Source organism: Mytilus californianus, unplaced genomic scaffold, assembly GCF_021869535.1.
Source record: "Mytilus californianus isolate M0D057914Y unplaced genomic scaffold, xbMytCali1.0.p SCAF_4, whole genome shotgun sequence".
NCBI lineage: Eukaryota > Metazoa > Mollusca > Bivalvia > Mytilida > Mytilidae > Mytilus > Mytilus californianus.
Window position 1 is genome coordinate 67,893,184 of NW_026262690.1, and position 21,722 is coordinate 67,914,905.

Sequence of the window (21,722 nt, forward strand, 5' to 3'; positions counted from 1 at the left end):
GTAATTTTAAGCTTTTAGTATAATTAATAAACCTGTCAAATTACTGAAGAATAATTAGTTACTATGGATTCATTGTCACTTGTGGGGTACCAATATTTGCTGATTTTGTGGGTACAAACTACAAATCTAAATGTCCACCAAAGTTTCAATTTTCAACTGGCTAGTATGTACACTTTGGCAAATCCACGAAATTTAAATATCCAAAAAGACACAACTTTTCCTCAATCCACATAAATTGGTATCCACAAAAATAGATGAATCCACAGAACTTAAATTTGTTGGAGATTTAATAACAAGAAGACATTTTATTTACTTTCTGAAAGCATTAAATAAAATGACACTTTCCCTGTGGTACAATTGAAAACAAACCATGTGGTCAATAAAACATCTAAATTAATATGTTCTGTGAGCTATTGCTTACAAATCTACTGCGAGCTATTGCTTACGAGTGATAAGAGTTATTGTTCGCATGTGCCACTCTTGCTAAAAGTATTAAGTAGACAGGACGTTGAAGAGTGTTGGTTAGAAAACATACATACTGAGAAAAACGTGTCAAAATTTTATTTCATGGGACAGACAGATGGACACACTGACAGACATACAGAAGTAGAGCAGTAAATCACCTCTACTTAAGTCCATGGGTTTAAATAATAATTTTATCTAAAGCTTTATCAGCTGATGCTATTTATGTGAATGGGGGTTTACTAACTACTCTAAATGGCATGCTGTTGTGCAAATGCAAAGACGTGTGATAACTTTAGTCAAAGCTTGTGACAAGATCAGCAGAATTTACATTCAACTATAATTCAATATTCTGTAAAAGGAAACAATGTTCCAGTAAATGTACTCATATTATTCAGTTGTACTTAACTTTATTCTTTGTTACAATAGAAACCTATCAAAATGTATTTAAATAGTACAACACAGTGCAAATTTATATAATTTCACTACCTTCAGCTACCCTAGATCCATAAATAGCTTCACCACTCATTTCAGCCTCAGGTCCAGAAGGGGCTGGCACCACATGTTCTAAATCATCCAATAATATTACAGAGGGTTGGCGCCAAGCAGCTTCATCAAAAGCCATCTGTAAAATCTTAAGTATGGTATCAGGTCTTTTACCTATTCAAATGTTTAACAATATTAAAACCAGAAAATCTCTTTTGAAGTTTTATTAAGATATAAAAGCATCGATACAACATTTTAGCAAGGGAATGAAATAGGTTTTCCTTCAATGCTTTTTAACCATATAAAACAATGATAAATTATTTCCTTATTATTATTTAATTTATGTGAACAAAATGAAATTTAAGAAAAATTAGTTACTGATATATAATAGCCACTTGTGAAAAGGTCCACATAATGAACACGGACCTGCAGATTGATATAGCATGTCCTGTAGGCTAGGGTTATATAAAGGTGCCTTCCATGTCTCAGTCTGTGATAAAAAAAGTCAATTCCAATTTAATTTAAAGTAATATTTCCTAATTTTTCTTTATCAATACAAAACATTTTTTTTACACATTTAATTTCATAACTTAATATTCTTTACCATTAATGTTTACAATCTAGATAGGGAATATTAAGAAACAGTCAATACATGTACCAGAAAAAGATAGTGCTTGGCCTGTTTGGTTTCGATATGGACTGTTCAAATTTTTACCCCTAAAAGTGTATACCATGTGACTACAATAATGCAACTCCAAAACTATTTTCTATGAAACAATTCCTGGTAACTCACCTCGTAAAGGTTTGCAATCAATATTTAAAATATAAGCTAAGTTTGGTATCTCTGCCTGCTTCCTACATAATGCATGAGCAAACATGGTCTTCCCAGATCCCTTTGGTCCAGTAATCAGGATCATTCCATTTCTGAGACCAGGAGTTATCTTCCTAAACATGGAATCCCCAAGTGGTTTTGAAGACAAGCAAATCTCTACTGAATTAATTGCCTCCTCAGCTAGTTCTTCTACTCCACTTTAAAAAAAATGTCATGTATGCAAATTTAGTCAACATTACACTGTAACATTGGCATCAGCAGTCACAGTCACTTTTAAAGTTCAATGGTACAAAAGTTATGGTGGTCAAAAAGTGGGACAGACAGTCAGAAAAACAGACAGAAGGACAGAAAGACATGATGATTCCTGTAAACCCCCAAAACTTTGTTTGCGGGGGTATAATAAGGGACACCAGAATACTTTAGTCCTGATATACCCCTCATTATTGCACCCAATAGTTATAAATAGTCGTCAGAAATTTTACTTTCATTCTAAATCAAAGTGCACAAGTGTCTGATAAGGCAGTTTCTAACTAAAAAGCTTGTTACGGTTTCCTAAGAACCCTGAATCTCGCCTGTGTTTGCTGCTGCCGATGTTACAGTGTAATGTTAACTGCCAAACTAGTAGCTCCCTTTAGCAGTAGAATACAGAAAAATAAATAATAAATGGAGAATGTGTCCATGGGACACAGATGATGCCCCCACTTGCATATTAACGTTATAAAGGGACATAACTCAAGAACAGTAAAAGTGACGCCACCCAAATTCGATCTTAATCTGAGTTTTGTGGTAATAAGCATTGTGTATAAGTTTCATAACATTTGGTTGAGGCAAACTAAAGTTAGAGAACGGAAACCATTTCTGGGCATACATACCGACAGATGGATGTACAGACGAACAAAGGTAACACTTAATATCCCTTCTGCTGCGGCAGGGCATAACAAAAAAAAGTTGGCTCAGGGTGCTTTCTCTTAATTGCCATTTTTTCTAATCTGCACCAATAGTAATAAAATAGCCCAGTCAAAATAAGTGCCTGTTAAGGAAATAGCACAGTCAAAAAGATCATCTTAACCACAATATTTTTCTTCATCAGATGAAAAATACAGCGAAGTCCTATATATTCATTAATATACTAGACAGACATTTTTCAAAATATTTGACTTGTCTGGAAAATAAAACAATGTTGAACTAAAATGCTTGCTTTTCACTGTTGTTGTATGCAAATAAAAAAGAACTTATATTCAGCAGAAAGTGCCTTCATTCAAAACAAAACTACATGCGTTGATGGTCAGTGTATCCTCTCTTTTCAGGGCAAATACAAAAGCGAACATATATTTTGAATTTATAAACATACCCCATGTCCTCAAACTTCTCCTTTGGAAAACATGGATCAAAACTTTTGACATCCATATAAGACAACATAGGAAGTATTGGCCATTTTGCATTGTCTATGCTCACAGGAGTTTTAATAAAGAACGACAAGTCCTCTAGATTATTACTATGCAACAAACTGTACACTGCAGCCTCTCTTTCATTTAATTTCTGTTCATGAAATAATATCTGCATGTCTATACTTATATCTAAAAGAAATAGTTATTCAAGATTACTTATATCAAACTAAAATCCTTTCAAGTTAACGAAAGAGGCAGCCTGCTAAATTAACATAGCTGTTCTTGGTAGGAGCAAAATCATCTCAAGGTTGATTCATTGTGATTGAATAGCATTTTAGAACACAGTTAAATAGGTTCTATTGAATCTAAATAGTTATTATACTGCTATAAACAAGTGCATTATGTACTGAAAGTATAAGTCTGCATTTGTTGAGCACCTGATTTGACTACTGGGTTTGATTAAAATTTGTATTGCCAAAAGCTTCAGTTTTTTGTGTTCACTGTGTGTACATGCCATTTTTGTTGTTCTGTACACCTGTCTTGTGGCTTTTGGTTGATCTTGTTTATGTATTTTTCTCTTGATATTTTCAGATTTATCCTGCTATAACATAGATTGGTATCTTCTTACTTATCATTGGTATCCTTATTAATCAACAGGACAAGCAAAAAAATATGTTTGGTTCTTTATCAATCAACAGGACAAGCAAAAAAATATGTTTGATTCCTTATCAATCAACAGGACAAGCAAACAAATATGTTTGGTTCCTTACAATCAACAGGACAAGCAAACAAATATGTTTGATTCCTTATCAATCAACAGGACAAGCAAATAAATATGTTTGATTCCTTACAATCAACAGGACAAGCAAAAAAATATGTTTGATTCGTTATCAATCAACAGGACAAGCAAAAAATATGTTTGGTTCCTTATCAATCAACAGGACAAGCAAACAAATATGTTTGGTTCCTTATCAATCAACAGGACAAGCAAACAAATATGTTTGGTTCCTTATCAATCAACAGGACAAGCAAACAAATATGTTTGGTTCCTTATCAATCAACAGGACAAGCAAAAAATGTTTGGTTCCTCATCAATCAACAGGACAAGCAAAAATATGTTTGGTTCCTTATCAATCAACAGGACAAGCAAAAAAATATGTTCAGTTTCTTATCAATATGCATCCAATAATAATTGCTTGATATTTTAATAACCAGATAAAATATTAAATTGTGATTTTTAAGCTACTGCCTATATTAAAAACAACAACTATTTCTACAACGATCTTACCTTTGAAAACATGCATATTTATCATGACCCCAGGAAACATTACAAAAGGAATATTTCTGGAACTTGTTTCCTTTACCCATTTCTTAAATGTTTCTTGTACCATATAATTTGACACATTTCTTGGCTGAAAAAAAAATATATCTACAATAGGACTTCATAATGACACACTGATATCAGAACATGATAGAACATTATACAAAGAACATGTTTATCAATTATTGAGTGGTGATAACAGATTTTTATACAAATGTCAAAGTTAATTATTCTATTTCTTACAATTTCTTTAACAAATGAATAGTTAAGTCTAGAAGCTATATTATCTGAGTCATGACAATAATGATAATCCTGACATCATCCATAGATATGATGTCACTTGAATAAAATAAATGTTTTAGAACCATTTTGAATAAATTTTATGATACCTCTGTAATTACTATCATCATGTATGTCCATGATTTCAAATCAAATATGCCACTGGATGTTGAGGAAGCAATCACCAATCATTCAATCAATCAAATACAGTAAAATGATAGAAAAAAACAATGAACTACATAGTATGATTTTAATCAGCAGAGTTATCCTACTGTATTTGAATCCTTTCAAAAAATTTATTTAATGATAAATATGTGAGTATTTATGACAGTGACTATATTTGATTCAAGTAAGCATTCCTGATCCTTTATTAAAGTGTCAAGTAAGCATTCCTGATCCTTTATTAAAGTGTCAAGTAAGCATTCCTGATCCTTTATTAAAGTGTCAAGTAAGCATTCCTGATCCTTTATTAAAGTGTCTCTTCCATAATTTTTTCGTTCTCAATATGCAAGTAAACACATGAACATCACAAATATTATGTTCCCCAAAAAATATTGTCACAAAAACAGAGCTAAGTTTCATCATTGTGATCACAAAAGATAGCTGAAAAACCGTTAATGCAAAATGCAAGAAATTGGAGACAAATATAATAAAAGAAAATTGTATATTGCAATAAAGGCCTTATTTGGGCAATAATTTTTCACTATACTTGTACTTTTCAAATAAGATTTCCATATATATTTACATTAAGGTTCCAGTAATACAAAACTTAAGACTTAGTTTAGGAGCCAAGACATTCATTATATGATGCTATAGAAATGCCACTTTTTAGTATTCAATGAAAGTAAATGGATTTTGCTAATATGAATAATACATCTCTAATAATTATTTAAACAGTTCTTGCATGCACCTGGTATTTCCAAATGACAAACTTATGTAATAAATAAGCAAATTTTGTCTTTTTCCATAAAAAATTAAAAAAAAAAAAAATACCATAATATTTTGGTAAATATACTTAAAACCATTTAGATATGGTCGTTATTATGACTGAATTATTTTGTCATACAATTCATGAGAGTTTGTAATATCTGTACTTTATTTTTTTAACCAAAGAAGGCCCTTATGCATCTCCTCCTTACAAAGTAAATCAACAAGGAATACCATCTATCATTTATCGTGAAGCACCATTAAGGAAGATTTTTAACTTAATCACTTCATATATATTATACATACAAGACTAGTAACAGGTTGGAGATCAAATGCCAGGGCTGGATATGGTTCTACATCTATACTCTGTAACCAAATCTGTCGTGTCACGTCTAACTTCATCAACCGCCGTAATAAATCTGGAACAATCACATGTCCTCTCAAACAAGGCTGTTCCTCTAACATGTGTGCTATCAAATCTACGTATTCTGGCTCAGAATGTAGACCTTTCTTGGTCAATATCACAACACGGACAATACAGTTCAGCTGTTTATCCTTTCTATCACTTTTATTAGATTTAATTGAGTCTGAGGACTGGTCTAATTTATCTTGCTTTTCTTTCTTCTGTTTTGCTAAGTCCTCTTCTGCTCTAGCATAAATATCTTTAGGTGAATCTAGCCTAGTTAATTTTGCATAGAAAATATCAGGGAGTCTGATGTTTTTACTGTTAATCTGTTGTTGGATGTCTTCACTGTTTACAAACACAATGTTTGGTTGTTTGAGATAAAGTTTTGAACGAAAGTCATCCTCTGAAATACCATCAATTTCTGATTCTATTGATGACATTTCATCATTGGAGTCAAAATCTACCTTCAAAGATTGCACTCTAAATTTAAAATTCAAGCCTCCAAAACATGTACCTCTGGTGAAACTTTCCTTCCTTTCAGGAGAAACTGAGGGAGTCCTAGAAACATTCCCACATCCCTCTTCATCATCCACAGATGTCTGTGGAACATAGAAATGAGTTCCACCATCAAAACCACCAGTTGCAGAAAGAAAACCAGTTACAATTTTGAACGGATTCCAACTTGATCTTTTCTTTGGTCTAATTTCATTTGGCATGATATTGTTAGTACTAAAGCTTGTAGGACGTGATTGCACAGAGGTAGCTTTTCTTGGAACGATTGGTGAAGTGTTCCTTCTAATGGGGGATAATGACTTTCTGACAGAATCTGTTGAGATACTGGACTGGTTAAGGTTTTGTCCATTGGGATTATTCCTTACTTTAGGAGAGATGTTGACTTCTGTATCATCATGCAAAATCACACAATTTTCATTTGGTTCTGTTAAACCTGGTTAATAAACATTTTTATTTACAATCATTGTTAAATTATACAATAACTAACAATAGCAAAAATTTGTCATTGTGGAAAAGGTGAAAAATATTAACCTGTTGAAAACAGCACTAAATGACTCATGTATTACCAATCTAATATGAAAATGCATATTAACATTTACTTATAAAGATGAAAATGTATAACATTTACCTTATTAGTAAATATACACTTATATTTGGATTTGTTTCACATTGTTTCATTTTAACTGGATATTAGCTTTCAACGTAATTACTGGTTTGCTCAAATTTAATTTATATATTCTTTTTGACATTATATAACAATTTTTTGTACAATGCAAGCTAGTTAGTTGGTTCTGTGTTGTCAATGAAGACCTTTTCACTAACTTACATGATGAAGAAAATTAAAAAAAGTAATGTTTTTATTGTTGTCTACTTATAATATTTCCTGATTTTTTATATACTCAGTTCTCTTGATTATCATTGTTCCTTATATCTAATGCCTTTCTCCTATGTACAGTCACTCAATAGATAAAAATCTTCTCACTGTGCATTTTGTGTTTTTTATTGAATTCCATTCTAACAAACTACAATTGCAATATTTACTTCTTTCATTAGTAAATACCCAATATTCCATCTTTTTTCATATAACATTTGTCACACTTATTTTCATAAACTTTTCAATAGCAAGCAACGTAAATTAAAATGTCTTAATTTAAGTTACTGTCTTAATTTAACTTACTAATCTTTAAAAACAGTACGTTTTTGTCTACCCAGAAAGGAAACACCTGTCCCTTCCAGACAACTCTGATCTGGTTCATCAAGTTTCCTTCAACATACTGAGCATGCCGCTCCTGAATAATGTAAAACTAGTTGTTTTGAAAGCATGGTTGCAATAGTGAAAAAGAACAATCTAAATATATCTAAAGAATACCCAGAATTTTATTTTCAAAATAACGTTCCACATGGCACCTTCTGATTGCTCTTTTTCTCGAATATATTTATTTTTCTCTGCATTTTTTATTTGGGAGGAATTTGCATACTGCTATTTCCAAGATGACTGTAATGAGCTTTACATTAGCACTATCAACCTATTTATACAGGTAGAAACATATACTTTCTAAGGTCTTATGTAACAAATAGCAATATTCCCTTTTCTTTTGTGTACAAAATTTTAAATACATGTGTAGTAGACTTTCATTATTCAATGTTTTAAAATCTCAATTCAGACAATTCAAATCAGAAGGTAGTGTCATCACCTTCATATAATAATACTTAAAATTTACTCCTTATATAATATGGATAATTTAAACAATGAAAGAAAATAGATGTTTCATAAATACCATAGAAATAGTAAAAAAAAAAATAAAAGACAGACACTGACGAGGTGTAGATATTATCTAGCTTAAAAACTCAGTAACTACTAATACAGCAACTCTTTAAGAGGAAGAGGGGAGTCCTAAGTTGCTGAGCAGTCTAAGTAGTTCATCTAAAGAGATTATTAGCCTGTCAACACTTAGTTCTCTCCCAGCTTTCTGGCTTCTTCCATCAATAAAAACTGGCTACCATGATAAAGACAAAAGTGCTGAAAGAAGTGTTAAATGCCAACAATCAATCAAGAGAAAGAACAGTCATAGAAACGTTGGCTAGATCTAACATGTATATTTTCTCCATTTTCCTGGTATTGTTTATGATAAATAATATTTAGCTGAATATACAAACCAATATCTCCCAATCATCAACTGACTGTGGTTCTATAAAAACTTTCTGTGAGTTTGACACGGCACTAATAGGTCTAACCAATACCTGAAAAACAGTCTTGATTTTCAATTTATTCTTAATAGAATGGTAAATTCTCAGCACAAATTAAAATATCATGTACAATAAAATATTATGAAATCTGTGTATAATTTGTGTATACATTTACTGAGAACAAAAAGATGTATAATGTTAAACAGGAAAATTAAGTCAATAAATGATGACAATTTCACTAGAAACATTTTGCTGCATGATAAAACTGACTATATAATACTGACTTCACACACTGCTTCAATACTACCAATAATGGAATTTCTAATTTTATGCACATTTTATGTCATATTTATAAGAACTTATTTGTTGAATATCATTTTTATCAAATAATATGAACATTTGATGAAAAAATTATTGAAGCAACACACTATATTTTTGGGTTAACACAGTAATTTGTTGGACACAGAAATTTCATTTTATAATTTAAATACCAGAAAAATAAACAAACACAACTCATTATTCAACTACATACAAGGCTCATAATGTATGTAGGCTCAACAAAAAAGTTTGAACAATGGCTGTATTTTGGAGGGACAAATTGGCAGAATATGGTAAAACTAGGTACCATAAAAAGGGCAATGAGAGAAGAAGAATACATAAAAAAAGAAATAAATTCTTAAAAATCATTTGTTTTGTGCTAGTGCATCTTGAAAAATAAATAAAATGAGAATGATTATGATAAGGCCACACCAATTTGATTAATAGCTCTTAGGACAAAAGCTCCAAAAAATATTGGGCGAGCAGGCGAATTTTTTTTGTTTTTATATATTTTTTGAAACGATTTTTTTTTAGGCGAGTGCTCTACAAGTGAAGCGAGCGGTATAATTTTTTTTTTAAATTGTGTGATTTAGAAGTTGTACAATTTAAGTACATGTTATAACTGGGTTATTTCATAGAAAAACGAGGAGCAACAGATGCTCTAATGCATATAATTTGATTTATTGGTGCCTGCACCATATCAGACTTTCTTGTCTCACTGTGGTTTAGTTAATTTTGGTTATTTTCTTCAAGTAAGCTTTGTCTGTGTGAATTTTCATTTAAATCCATATATATATTTAGGAAGCATTGCAGATGCAGTTTTACAAGAAGAAGTATGTTAGTTAGTAGATATAAGAAGATGTGGTATGAGTGCCAATGAGACAACTCTCCATCCAAGTCACAATTTGTAAAAGTAAACCATTATAGGTCAAAGTATAAGTCAAACAGGAAAACCAACGGTCTAATCTATATAAATAAACAGCTGCGCCATGAGCGCATGATACGCCTGTCGCTTTTTCAAAGAATAAAGTTCAATAACTTCTCAATGTCATATCAGAAATTTAAAAAAACTAAAGGGAGGTTATCTTAATAGATATAAACCAGTTACCAAAGTTTAACGAAAACTGCTCAAAGCACTTTAAAGATATTGTCTGAAAACTGGAAAATCACCCCATTTTATGAATAAAATCTCATAACTCGGAAAAGTAAAATCTAAAATTTATAAAACTCGAAAGGGAGCTTACATCAATAGATATAAACAATTCACCAAAGTTTCATGAAAACTGCTGAAAGCATTTTTGTGTTATTGTCCGAAAACTGGAAAAACACCCTTTTTTTAATGAATAAAACCCCATAACTCGGAAACGTAAGATCAAACATTTATAAAAATCGAAAGGGAGCTCATGTCAATAGATATAAACAATTCATCAAAGTTTCTTGCAAATTGGTGAAAGTGTTTTTGAGTTATTGTCTGAAAACTGGAAAATCCCCCTTTTTTAATGAATAAAACCCCCATAACTGGGAAAGGTCAAATCTAAAATTTATAAAAAACAAAAGGGAGCTCACGTCTATAGATATAAAACAATTCACCAAAGTTTCATGCAAATTGGTTAAAGCGTTTTTGAGTTATTGTCCGACATGTCCTGAGTAAGATAGTTATATTGCTATACATGTAAATATGTATTTAAATATTCCCTTAAAATACCTGTCACCCCATTCACATGCATTTTCTTACTGAGCAAAATACTCTTTCCTTTTGCTCCTAAAAGCTGTAATGCATTTAAAACTCTTTAGCTTAACTAGAAGTGGTTGAACCAATTAAACACCCCTAATTATTATGAGCATGCCAATCACAATACGGCATCACCTTGGTCTCGTTGGAACTCTTTAAATTCCCCCCAACAAAAGAAGATTTCTGTTTGCATGCCAAAAGATTAACAAGGGGATATGGGGTTTCATCAATCAAATACTTCTGTGATTTTTTAAAAAGTTCATGAGAATTTACAATTCATTTCATCCAAAAGATAGATACATGTAGGTCTGACTATGCCTGTTGAAAAAAGGATCGGGGGTGATGATGGTTCTAACAAATATTGATGTGTTTGTGGTCATCTAACGAAAGATTTTTAATTTTTGCATCCTAGAACAGGTCTTTAAAGTTGAAAAGAGAAGCATTTCGGATAACTGTGTGTTCAATAACTACTTGTCTACGGCAATGAGCTGACACATGCATGTTGGCATCCCGATTTTTTACCTTTCATTTACAAATCGATTTATCAGACATTGTTTAAAATGATACGAGCATTGTATGCAATAGAAAAGCGTCTATGTGAAAAAAAAATTCAAGGAGAAACTAATTTTGGAGCAGCATGCGGACCAAAAATTTGCGGAAGAGGTAATTTTTTTTTTATGAAAAGTCAATTTCTCCAAAACAGGAGCGGGAAAATCCAAAGAACTATTAATCAAATTGGTGTGGCCCAAGGAAGCAAAAGTACAGAGAGAAAGAGGATATTTTACTAAGTGTGAGTTTTATTTCAACAAACATAACTATATAAAAACAATTGTTTTGAAACTCTTTCTAAGAAAATTACCTCTGTATCCTTCAGTCCAAGTCTGTCAGCATAAATTCCATTCACTTGAAGTTCTGCATCTTTGTATCCTGTCTCCGTAGCTGCAGTAAAATAAGCATGTTCATCCCTGCCAAACTGTACTTCATACACCTGTATCTACAAAATGTTGTCAAAATATATTTATAAGTTGTCACATTAGTTTGGTCCATATATAAAATTGAGAATGGAAATGGGGAATGTGTCAAAGAGACAACAACCTGACCAAAGAGCAGAAAACAGCCGAAGGCCACCAATGGGTCGTATACATAGTCCCCTACCGGTTACAAATTCATTGTAGTGGAACAAAATTCTAACTTGATCTATAACTTGTCATGGTGTAAACTACATAAAAATATCAAGTCAAAATCTTCAAGCATGACGAAAAAAACTGTTGAAAACTGATTATTTAAGTGAATTTTCTAAGTCCAAAGACCATAACTCTGTACAAAATTATCAGACTGGAACAAAATTCCAACTTGATCTGTAACTTGTCATGATTAAACTATATACTAATAATCAAATCAATATCTTCAAGAATGACAAACAAACCTACCACTAAATTCTTCAAACAATTTACCAAAGAAAAGGAAAAAAATCCAAAATGTCATTTTGTCTTTTAAAAGTCTTTTAAAAAATGAGTTATTTCCCTTTGAACAGAAATCTACTAATTAAGGTGGCTCGGGCGTCTTCCTCCATCTTGGATTTTGAAGAAGATAACAATTGGTCTAAATCTTTAATGAAATGTGCAAATTCTGAGAGTAGTACAATGTATGTAATTCATGTGTAAGACTTCTAATGTTAACATAGAAAATTATGTGTTGCATCATAGTTGCGGCTGTATTTTCTAAATAACACTATGTTTGTTTGATTAATTTTTTTTTCAACTTTGCCAAATTAGGGGAGAAAACTCAGATGGTGGGGAGATAACTCAGATAAAGTAATTTTACAATAGAAAGTGTTGTGAATTTACCTATTTTAATATGAGCAAGAAAACAAGTCTGGTGACCCCATTTTTTCTTTTTCTTATCTTATATGAAATAAGAGCTATCTTCTCACATTTTATCTTAAAATTCTATGGTGTAGTTATTTTTTTATCACACAAAATTGGATTTTACATGCATAATCTATACAAAATCTGACAATTTTGCACAACCTGTAGCGTGAAAAAGAGTCTGGTGACCCATATTTTTTATTGTATTTTTGAAAAAAGCATGATATAAACTTCATTTTGACAAATTATTAAAAAATTCTATGAATTTTAATTAAGACGCCCCAGCCACCTTAATAAGTATTTCATCAAGAATTTAATTCTAGGGAAAGGGCTTTAGCTGAACAAAGAGAAAATCTAAAATCATGAAAATTGAACTTGACCTGTAATTTGTTATGATAAATCAATAAACCTAATATCAAATCTTCGTCGGTAGGGGACTAAAAACATACAAGACTAACAAAGGCCAGAGACTCCTGACTTGGGACAGGCGCATGTTTCATACTTTTACTACATATGGTACAGATAAAATAAAGAAAAAGAGGTGGTGGTCTGTTATACTATCCAATATTTATTTTTCCTATAGCTATCACAATTCTCATTCATATAAGAAATGATGCATCTTGAATTTTCAGCAATAAATAGTGTGCTTTTACTCCATATTGAAAGCCTGGTTGTGAAATCAAGATGAAGAGCAGCAATTAAAGCACCATTCCTTTGCTATTTTGTTTTGTCAAGTACATTTTGAGCCATGAATAGATGCACTGTATCCTTTCAATACCATGCAGGGGACATAAAATTACGGCCTCTACCCAAATACCGTTTTTTGGCTCCCATGGCTCTCCATACTTTTAGAGGTCAACTATACGGCATGTCTTTCAAAATGTATGCATGTTCCCTCAATCTTAGACTATTTATTGTCATGTTTCTCAGGTTTAAGGTGCAGTTTGGCCCAAATACAAACCTGTGGGTTTAATTAGGTGAACGTTCGTCTGTAATGCCCACTTATCACATCGTATTTATTATAGACATTTAAACTGTGGGGTCACCAAAGGTTCTCAATGCCTAAATCAAATAATTCGAAAAACTAGTACAGGAATAACCTTTGTGGTTTGATTAATATTGAATAGTTAAACGTTCTTTACTTGCGTTTTAGTTATGTTTTGATAAACAATTTTTATGATATCGCACGTTTTTTAAACATAAAAATTAATTTAACTAGCTTTAAAAGTTACAATCTATGTGTTGGCTATTATCTTTTTCGGACTTCAAAGCGATTAACCCATTGCGGTTGTCTAATTTTTTTACTTAGTATCTTTTAACTTTGATCTTGTGTAAAATTTTATTTTAGAAAGAATGCATGATCAACTTTCAATAGTTGTGCAATTACAAAACATAGACAAAATATACTTTCGTACGGTCTTTTTCGTACTTGCAAGATATTGGACAGTAAAAAGCTATTTGGACCAAGCCTTATGAAATTTGCATTTACTTCACGAAATACTAGTAGGTAAAATGTATAGTTTGGTGTATTTTGGAAACTAGAACTTTTCTGCTAACTACAATACTTGTGAAAAACCCTTGGTAGCATAATGATTATGCACCGACTATTCTTCCTTTTCTGAGTGTGTGTGTGTGTTTTTTTTTTTTTTTTTTTTTTTGTGAGGGGGGGGGGGGATTGGTTTTTTTTTCTCATGCACATACCTGAACATTGCTTTTTTAATCTTAGTGTCGTATTTTTTTCGCCCCTAATTTTGAATGTAAATCCATTAGTGTTTTTCCTCTTTTTTCTGAAACAAAGTATTTTTTTTCCTTTCCAATTTATTTTTTTAGAATCAATTCATTTTTTTTTAAACGACCCAATTTACACACGCACACAATAATTGACGGCAGTTTATATATCAACTTTGTCCTTATTGATGTCATCCTGTATGTTTTTAAATACGAAGAAAAGAGGATCTGGTTGTATGTCAATGAGACACAAACAAACGACTAAAAATTTTAAAAAGCGGGCAACATTCGTTCTTCAATAATAAAATATGTTACAAGAAAATAAGTTTTGTAAGTAAAAGACCCAAATTTGTGTGATACAAGAATGATATATCGACGACTACTGCAATTTAGTTTATGACTAACTATTGTTGGTCAAAGAGACAAAAAGGAGCACACACACATGACGTAACAGTTTCCCCTTTACATAAAAGCATTATACAAACAGAAAAGTCTTTTAATTAATTAGATGTACATACAGATACATACATAAATAGAGGCAATTGAGTTGTGTAGTACTGGAATATCCAAGGCAAACTAATCATATGAGTTCTCTGTATGACTGAATGATTTAAACGATGATCCATGTGAAAATTATCCAGTTAAAAAAAAAGATTTTTTTTTCATCGTCCGGAACTCTTTTCACAAACAAATCCTATGCATTGAATAAATGGTATGTTACTCTTGAATGATCACAACGTGGGAGTATTTTTTTCTCTTAAGATATTTTGTGAATTAACCCAATCGACTTAAAGTTTTTACAATGAAAATCCAAATGTGTAAATGTATTTTTCGATTATTTAATGATATTAGATCTGAACATTTATTATTCTCTAAAATGAAACTGTTGTGTGTGCTGGTATAAAGAATATTTCAAACAAATTCCTTCAAAGTTTTGTGAAAAGAGTTTCATTTTATGTATCGAAATGTGTAACAAGTGATTATTTGGCAGTGTCTGCGCATACCCGCATGCGGGTACGAATAGTAAAATTGCCAATCATAGGCTACGCGTACCCACATCGGGTTTTATAATAAAATGCCATCAGATCCGGAATGAAACGTGAAATTATAGATAATATGGGGATTTTGTGTAGAACGAGTGAAGAGTATGAAAAATAATATTTAAATTCGATTTAAAACTACAATTTAAAACAAATACCTTGTATTAGGTCTTTTTCCTGTCGAACTTGTTTGGAATTTTTTGCCACCGTGAATGCAGGAAAAATTTATTCTGTTAAACTTTAATTCTTCTTTAATTTTTGTGTTTCTAGTTCTTCTTTTCTCTGCAGCTGCAATTGACTCCGAGTTTCTTTTATACAATTGTATAAAATTAATTGACTGATAGTTCTGAACAAATTGTTCCAATTCATGAGAACTTTGAAATGTCTTCCCCACATGTATATCACTCTCTTCCATTTTAAGAATATTTATTAACTGAGAAAAACTGTTCACTTACCTATATATAAATATTTATAAGTAGTTTTAATCAATTTATTCACTAATTGCGACAAATTCCATATATATTTCACGTTTCATTCCCGATCCGATGGCATTTTATTATAAAACCGGATGTGGGTACGCGTAGCCTATGAATGGCAATTTGACTATTCGTAACCGCATGCGGGTACGTGCAGACACTGCTCACTTGGAGGCCTCTGACAGACTAAGTGAGCATAGTAAAATCATTTTTATCGATAGACGATGACAAACAAGTGGAAGGTAAATGATTCAGTATTTTTAACAACAAAAGTACTACGGTTGTCCACACTGTTACGGGAATACCTCTAATGACAATCGCCGAGTCAAGCAAGTTTTAGATTTTAACTGTGACTTGTGTATATACAGGCATTGTATATAATAAAGTGTTGTGGTGGTGCATTTGTGTATATAAGTATATGAAGAAGAATTCTATATTAAATGGAAGTGCCATAAATTCAAAAGATAAAGGATTCTACACTTCAAGAATATTGCCTTACTGAAGTGGTTCATCTGATAAAGGTGAATGTACAGACAGTGTTCCAGCTAGGTCGTTTTCACAGGGCGATCCGCCCGCCCTTTACCGAGTGCCACCCTGTGCCCTTTTTCTGACGCCCTGTGCCCTTTTTAAGACGCCCTGCCCTTTTTCTTAAGTCCATGCCTTTATTGTCGTAATATTTTGATGAAAATACAATTATTCTACCTGTCTTCATATTTATGACAAGTTTATGACCCTCAGCTAATTAACAGTTACAGCAGGTGCAATAAGTTGTGATTACAGATAATCCGCTTATCGACATCGGATGGGTCATTAATCTGTTAATGTAAACTTCATAATTGACCATTGTAATAATTTTTCTCATTAAATTCGGTCAGTCAGCATTTCAATTTCAATATTTCTCAAAAGACAACAATTTGTGTTTGACGTATCCGTAGATCGTCTGTTGTTTATATGTCAAAGATTTTTTTTTTTCAATTGATCTTTTAAACTAGTTTTAAACCAGAAGAAAGTAAAAACAATGCTTGACTGTACCTTTCATTGAATATCTATATCCAAATTAAATTAATTAAAGCTCTATTCCATGATCACAAATTGACTGCTTTGTTTACATGTGTTGAAAGCCATGTGCTTTTTTTGCGGGAAAATTCAGAAAAACCCCTTTAACAAGAAACAGTTACATTTCATTGTTATTTATAGACAGTAAGAAATTCATTTTGATTAACTGCTAAGATTATTTCATTAAAAATAAATACTTTCTTGGGGTGAAACTGATAATACTTTAATACTCTACATCTAGGGGTGTGTAAAATGGAAAAAAAGGGGGGGGGGGGTATATATTTTTTATATATAATATTATAAATATAAGTTTAACAGTCTGAAAAGACATGGTTTAATGGATTTTAATTCTGAAAAACTCAATGTTCTTTATTATAATTCATTTATTATTTTATCATAATCAGAAACACTGGGCTACATGTACATGTATTAGGCATTTCAAACATATATTATTGCCTTTATAAGAACATTCAAGACTATTAATAAGTATGTACCTGTACTAAAAATACCCTGGTAGGGCCTTAAAATTTCTACTGGGCCCTTGGAAAAAAGTTTTGGGATCCAGGTTGGCCCCTGGAGAAAATGTAAGGTATAATTGTTCCTGACTGTATTGCAGATCTAGTGTAATATTTTAACTGACATGCACAATTCATTTCACTAATGAAATAAAAATAATTCTACAAAACGCTGCTGCGCTCTGCATTGCAACTTAACCTTAGACCTACCATGCATCATAAATATTCTAGGGAAGACTGAGCTAGTAATATACGTCCTTGCATGGTCCCTTTAATACTGTTACCCAAAATAAGGTTGATTTTCATCTAGCGTAAAAACTAAACCCCCTCAAAACTCCTAGCTGAAACCCCTGCAGTTAACATAAGACAATGTTTGACATGCCCTATTTAAAATATCAATCATCGTTCTAAAGTGCCCTTTTCATGATTGGCTCCCTGCCCTTTTGAAATCCTAGCTGGAACACTGACAGAATAGGTAACAGGTAACGTGGATAATTATTATTATCTGTTTGTTTTGGGTAAATAGTCCACGTTTGCAACAGCAAGTAATTTTGGACATCGATGGTACATTTTATAACTTAAGGGGGAGAAGGAGAAGTATCACTAACATGTCCTTTAAAGAGAAACTGAAACAGAAAGTAGAAAGATTACGAAGTTTCGTCTTGATTACCCTTTCAGTGGCTAACGTTGTTTTGCATAACTCTTTTGGTAAGACAATGAAGCAGTTCTTTTCAGCTTTATGGGACACTCTGGCCACTGTACAGCTCATTTCAATTATTAAAATTTTTTACTCGAAGATAAAAATAGCTGATCATCCTTTCACTTCCGGTTCAGTGGAGTGAATAAAAGATGGATTGATTTGTCAAAAGACCAAATGTTAAATGAAAAAGAATTTCACCATAACGTACGGATATAGTAGTTAAAAATGTCTTTTTATAGACCATCATAGTTGTATTCGTACCGAGATGTCTTTTACCAGTACGAATATACCATATGAATATGAGAAGACTCTGAGTAAATATCATCTAAACGTGTTTAAATAGTTCTTTACCTTTACTTTTGATGTGATATGATATTGGACATTTTTATTTAAAGTATATATAGTGAACTGGCAAGGGTTCACTGATAAGTATTTATTATCCATGCATGTACAATAAAAAAAAAGTTATCAAGAAGGGGGTTTCCACCACTGACTCACTGCAATAATGCATTATCTATGAATAATCACAAATACTAGTACATTATTCAATCCACCATTTTCTACATAATGAAATGTCTGTACCAAGTCAGGAATATGACAGTTGTTTTCAACTCGTTTGATGTGTTTGAGCTTTAATTTTACCATTTGGTAAAGGATTTTCCGTTTTGAATTTTCCTTTGAGTTCGGTATTTTTGATATTTTACTTTTTTATGGGAAAGGATTTGAATATAGGCTTTGCCTTTTGTCCAATCCCTTTGTGTGAATGTACTTTTGATATTTGAACGATAAAATGCTTTGAATTCAAAACTCGAATTTGAATTTAGAATATATCATACTAAAGTAAAGGGAGGTGGGAATATAAACTTTTTTTCAAATTTCAAACTTTGGACTTTCATTAGATAAAGCAGATGTGACTTTTGACTTTCATAGCGAAGAAAGCAACTCTTATAAGGTAGATCAATTCAGCAACCTCTTTGAATTTTGCATACGTCCATGCTATATTCTACTTCTTTCGTGCATATCGTCTATCACATGCTGGTGCAGGTGTAACAGTGGTTTGATTCCACCAGTGTACTTTATCCGGAGGAAGAAAATCCCCAGTGATTTTTATCCACCAACAAAAATTCACTAGGTTTTTCTATCCGGGTCCAGTGTAAAACATCCACCAGTCATTTTAAGGTTCTAAAAAGGTTTTTTTGAAGGGGAAATATATATAACATGTGGCTTAATATTTTTTAGTGTATTTGAATCTTGTATAGCTGATTTATATAAAAAGTGGAGAGTTTGTCATCCAAGGAATGTTCACACTAGTGTTTTTGAACCAGGAATGATTACACTAGTGATTGTGTACCGGAATGATTGCACTAGTTATTTTATACCGGGATTAATTACTGTAATACTAGTGCGTTAGATCCATACACTAATGAAGTGATTAGTACTCATTTTGAACACACGATAACACTATAATGCTTATTAACGAATAAGTTTTAAATAATTTTTCTATGCAAATCTATAAAATCATATGCTTTTAAATTGTCACTAATTGTAATATTTATAAATATTGGATTGCCGAAGTTTTTCTGTGTATTTGCTCTTCGGTCGACCTGGATATAAAATCATATCTTCTTTGTCAATATCAAAGGATGCTTCTATAATTGAAACGTTATGTAAGAACAAATCTGCTCTTTAATTTTGGTTTATTTCAAGTTCAATGTCCTGATCATTGATAAAGTATTTTGAGTTATAAAAATATCCAAAGTACCCGAAGAGTACACGAAGAAATATCAATATCACACACAATCGGGTTCTGCTATTACGTGAAGTACGCACATGGGCCACGGTCTATAAAGCACCAGTTTTCTACCAAGAACCGTTGTGACTATAAGGAATTCTTTAAGCGTATGAAGAATGAGGTAGATGTCATCATTAAGATTTACCGTGACAAGAAAGAGATGGTGATGACTGAGGAAGACATGGTATGTTTTGAATCTAGCATGGTCTGTCATCTCACGGGGAAATATCGAGGCGCTGCACACGACAGCTGTAATGCGGAGTACAAACTACCACGGTTTTGTTCCACAACTGGATTGGGTACGATACACATCTCTCAGTGAAGGAGTTGGGTTTCGGTGAAGTTAAGCTCAACTGCATACCAAACATCGATGTGCAATAGCTTTTCAAAGAAGACAGCGGACATGGAATGAGGTTCATAGATTCATTCCTCTCCACGCGGAACACGCTGTGCATCTTGGCAAAGATCTTGAGGAAGGATCAGTCTAAGATGGTGAAGACGACTTGTGTTGTACATAACGATTTGTTGCTACGAAATGGAATGTTACCCTATGATTACGTTGATGGTTAGAAGAGGTGGTTGAGGGAGACTGAACTGCCATACAAAGAAGACATTTACAATACACTCAATAGGACTACGATCATGCACAAAAGGTGTTTGTCAAGTCCGAGTGTAAGAACAAGTGTGATTATCACAACCTCTACATTTTTTTTCCGATGTGATGCTGTTGACAGACATTATGGTGACAACAGAGAAACAGATGATGAAAATCGTGACCCTGGTCCCAGTCAAACTTTGATAAGCCAATGTCTTAAACGTAAATATGGCTGCTATTCACACTAAAAAGACCAAGCTTAAGTTCGAAAAACCAATCTACTTGGGAAGTTGTATCTTGGATCTGAAGTGGACCTTAAAAATGTATAACAAAAATACCGATCTCCAATGCAAATTAAAAAATGGCAGTCAATAAAAACTTACAAAACCAAACACTATCAATCAACGGATCAAGTGAAAAACAACTGCCATACTCCTGACTTGATACAGACTTTTTCGAAGAAACTGGTGGTTTAACCTGGTTGTATAGCTAGCCTAACCTCCCACTTGTATGACAGTAGTTTATATATCTGTTGTATTGACAAAATTGAGTGGATAATCCAAACAGAGACAAAAGTTAATGTGACAATAATTGGGATACCGCAGCCAAATGTATGTCTTCCACTATAACTTCATGCGTAAGATGTATGGTAACAACGCCAAGTTCTTGCTCACAGATACCGACATCTTTGCTTATGAGATCCAGACGGAGGATTTTCACAAGGACATGGCTCTACAGGTCCAGGGTAAGTTCGATACCTCCAACTTCCCAGCCGATCATCCATCGTAGATCACGACCGGTGTGAACAAGAAGGTTATCGGGATGTTCAAGGATGAGAGCGGAGGTAAAATAATGACAGAATTCGTAGGACTTCGAGCGAATATATACGCCCACAAGATAGACAAGGAATTTACCTAGAGGGCCACGGAAGTCAAGAAGAACGTGATCAAGCGCGACATAACCTTCGATGAATACGAGAGATGCAACAACATCTCCACAAAGAAGTTCAACACTGTAGCACTCTCAGCCAAGGATGACAATCGACACATCTTGCCTACCCTGGCTCATGGGCATTATTCAAATAAATTATAAGAGTGAATG

At 32.6% G+C, this 21,722-nt stretch overlaps 1 protein-coding gene across 1 annotated transcript in view; it reads right to left on the bottom strand.

Moving 5' to 3' along the window:
* The window catches only part of LOC127738393 (peroxisome biogenesis factor 1-like), a 39,496-nt gene extending 21,139 nt beyond the window's left edge, over positions 1-18,357 (bottom strand). The window contains exons 1-9 of the mRNA XM_052249627.1: positions 18,205-18,357; positions 11,711-11,845; positions 8,772-8,855; positions 7,792-7,903; positions 6,002-7,047; positions 4,457-4,580; positions 3,132-3,357; positions 1,742-1,977; positions 952-1,122 (exon numbers count right to left, since the gene is read on the bottom strand). Of these exons, the coding sequence (XP_052105587.1) occupies positions 952-1,122; positions 1,742-1,977; positions 3,132-3,357; positions 4,457-4,580; positions 6,002-7,047; positions 7,792-7,903; positions 8,772-8,855; positions 11,711-11,845; positions 18,205-18,303 (2,233 nt within the window). The 5' untranslated portion in view covers positions 18,304-18,357. The remainder of the gene's footprint in view (positions 1-951; positions 1,123-1,741; positions 1,978-3,131; positions 3,358-4,456; positions 4,581-6,001; positions 7,048-7,791; positions 7,904-8,771; positions 8,856-11,710; positions 11,846-18,204) is intronic.
* Between the last annotated feature and the right edge of the window lie 3,365 nt (positions 18,358-21,722).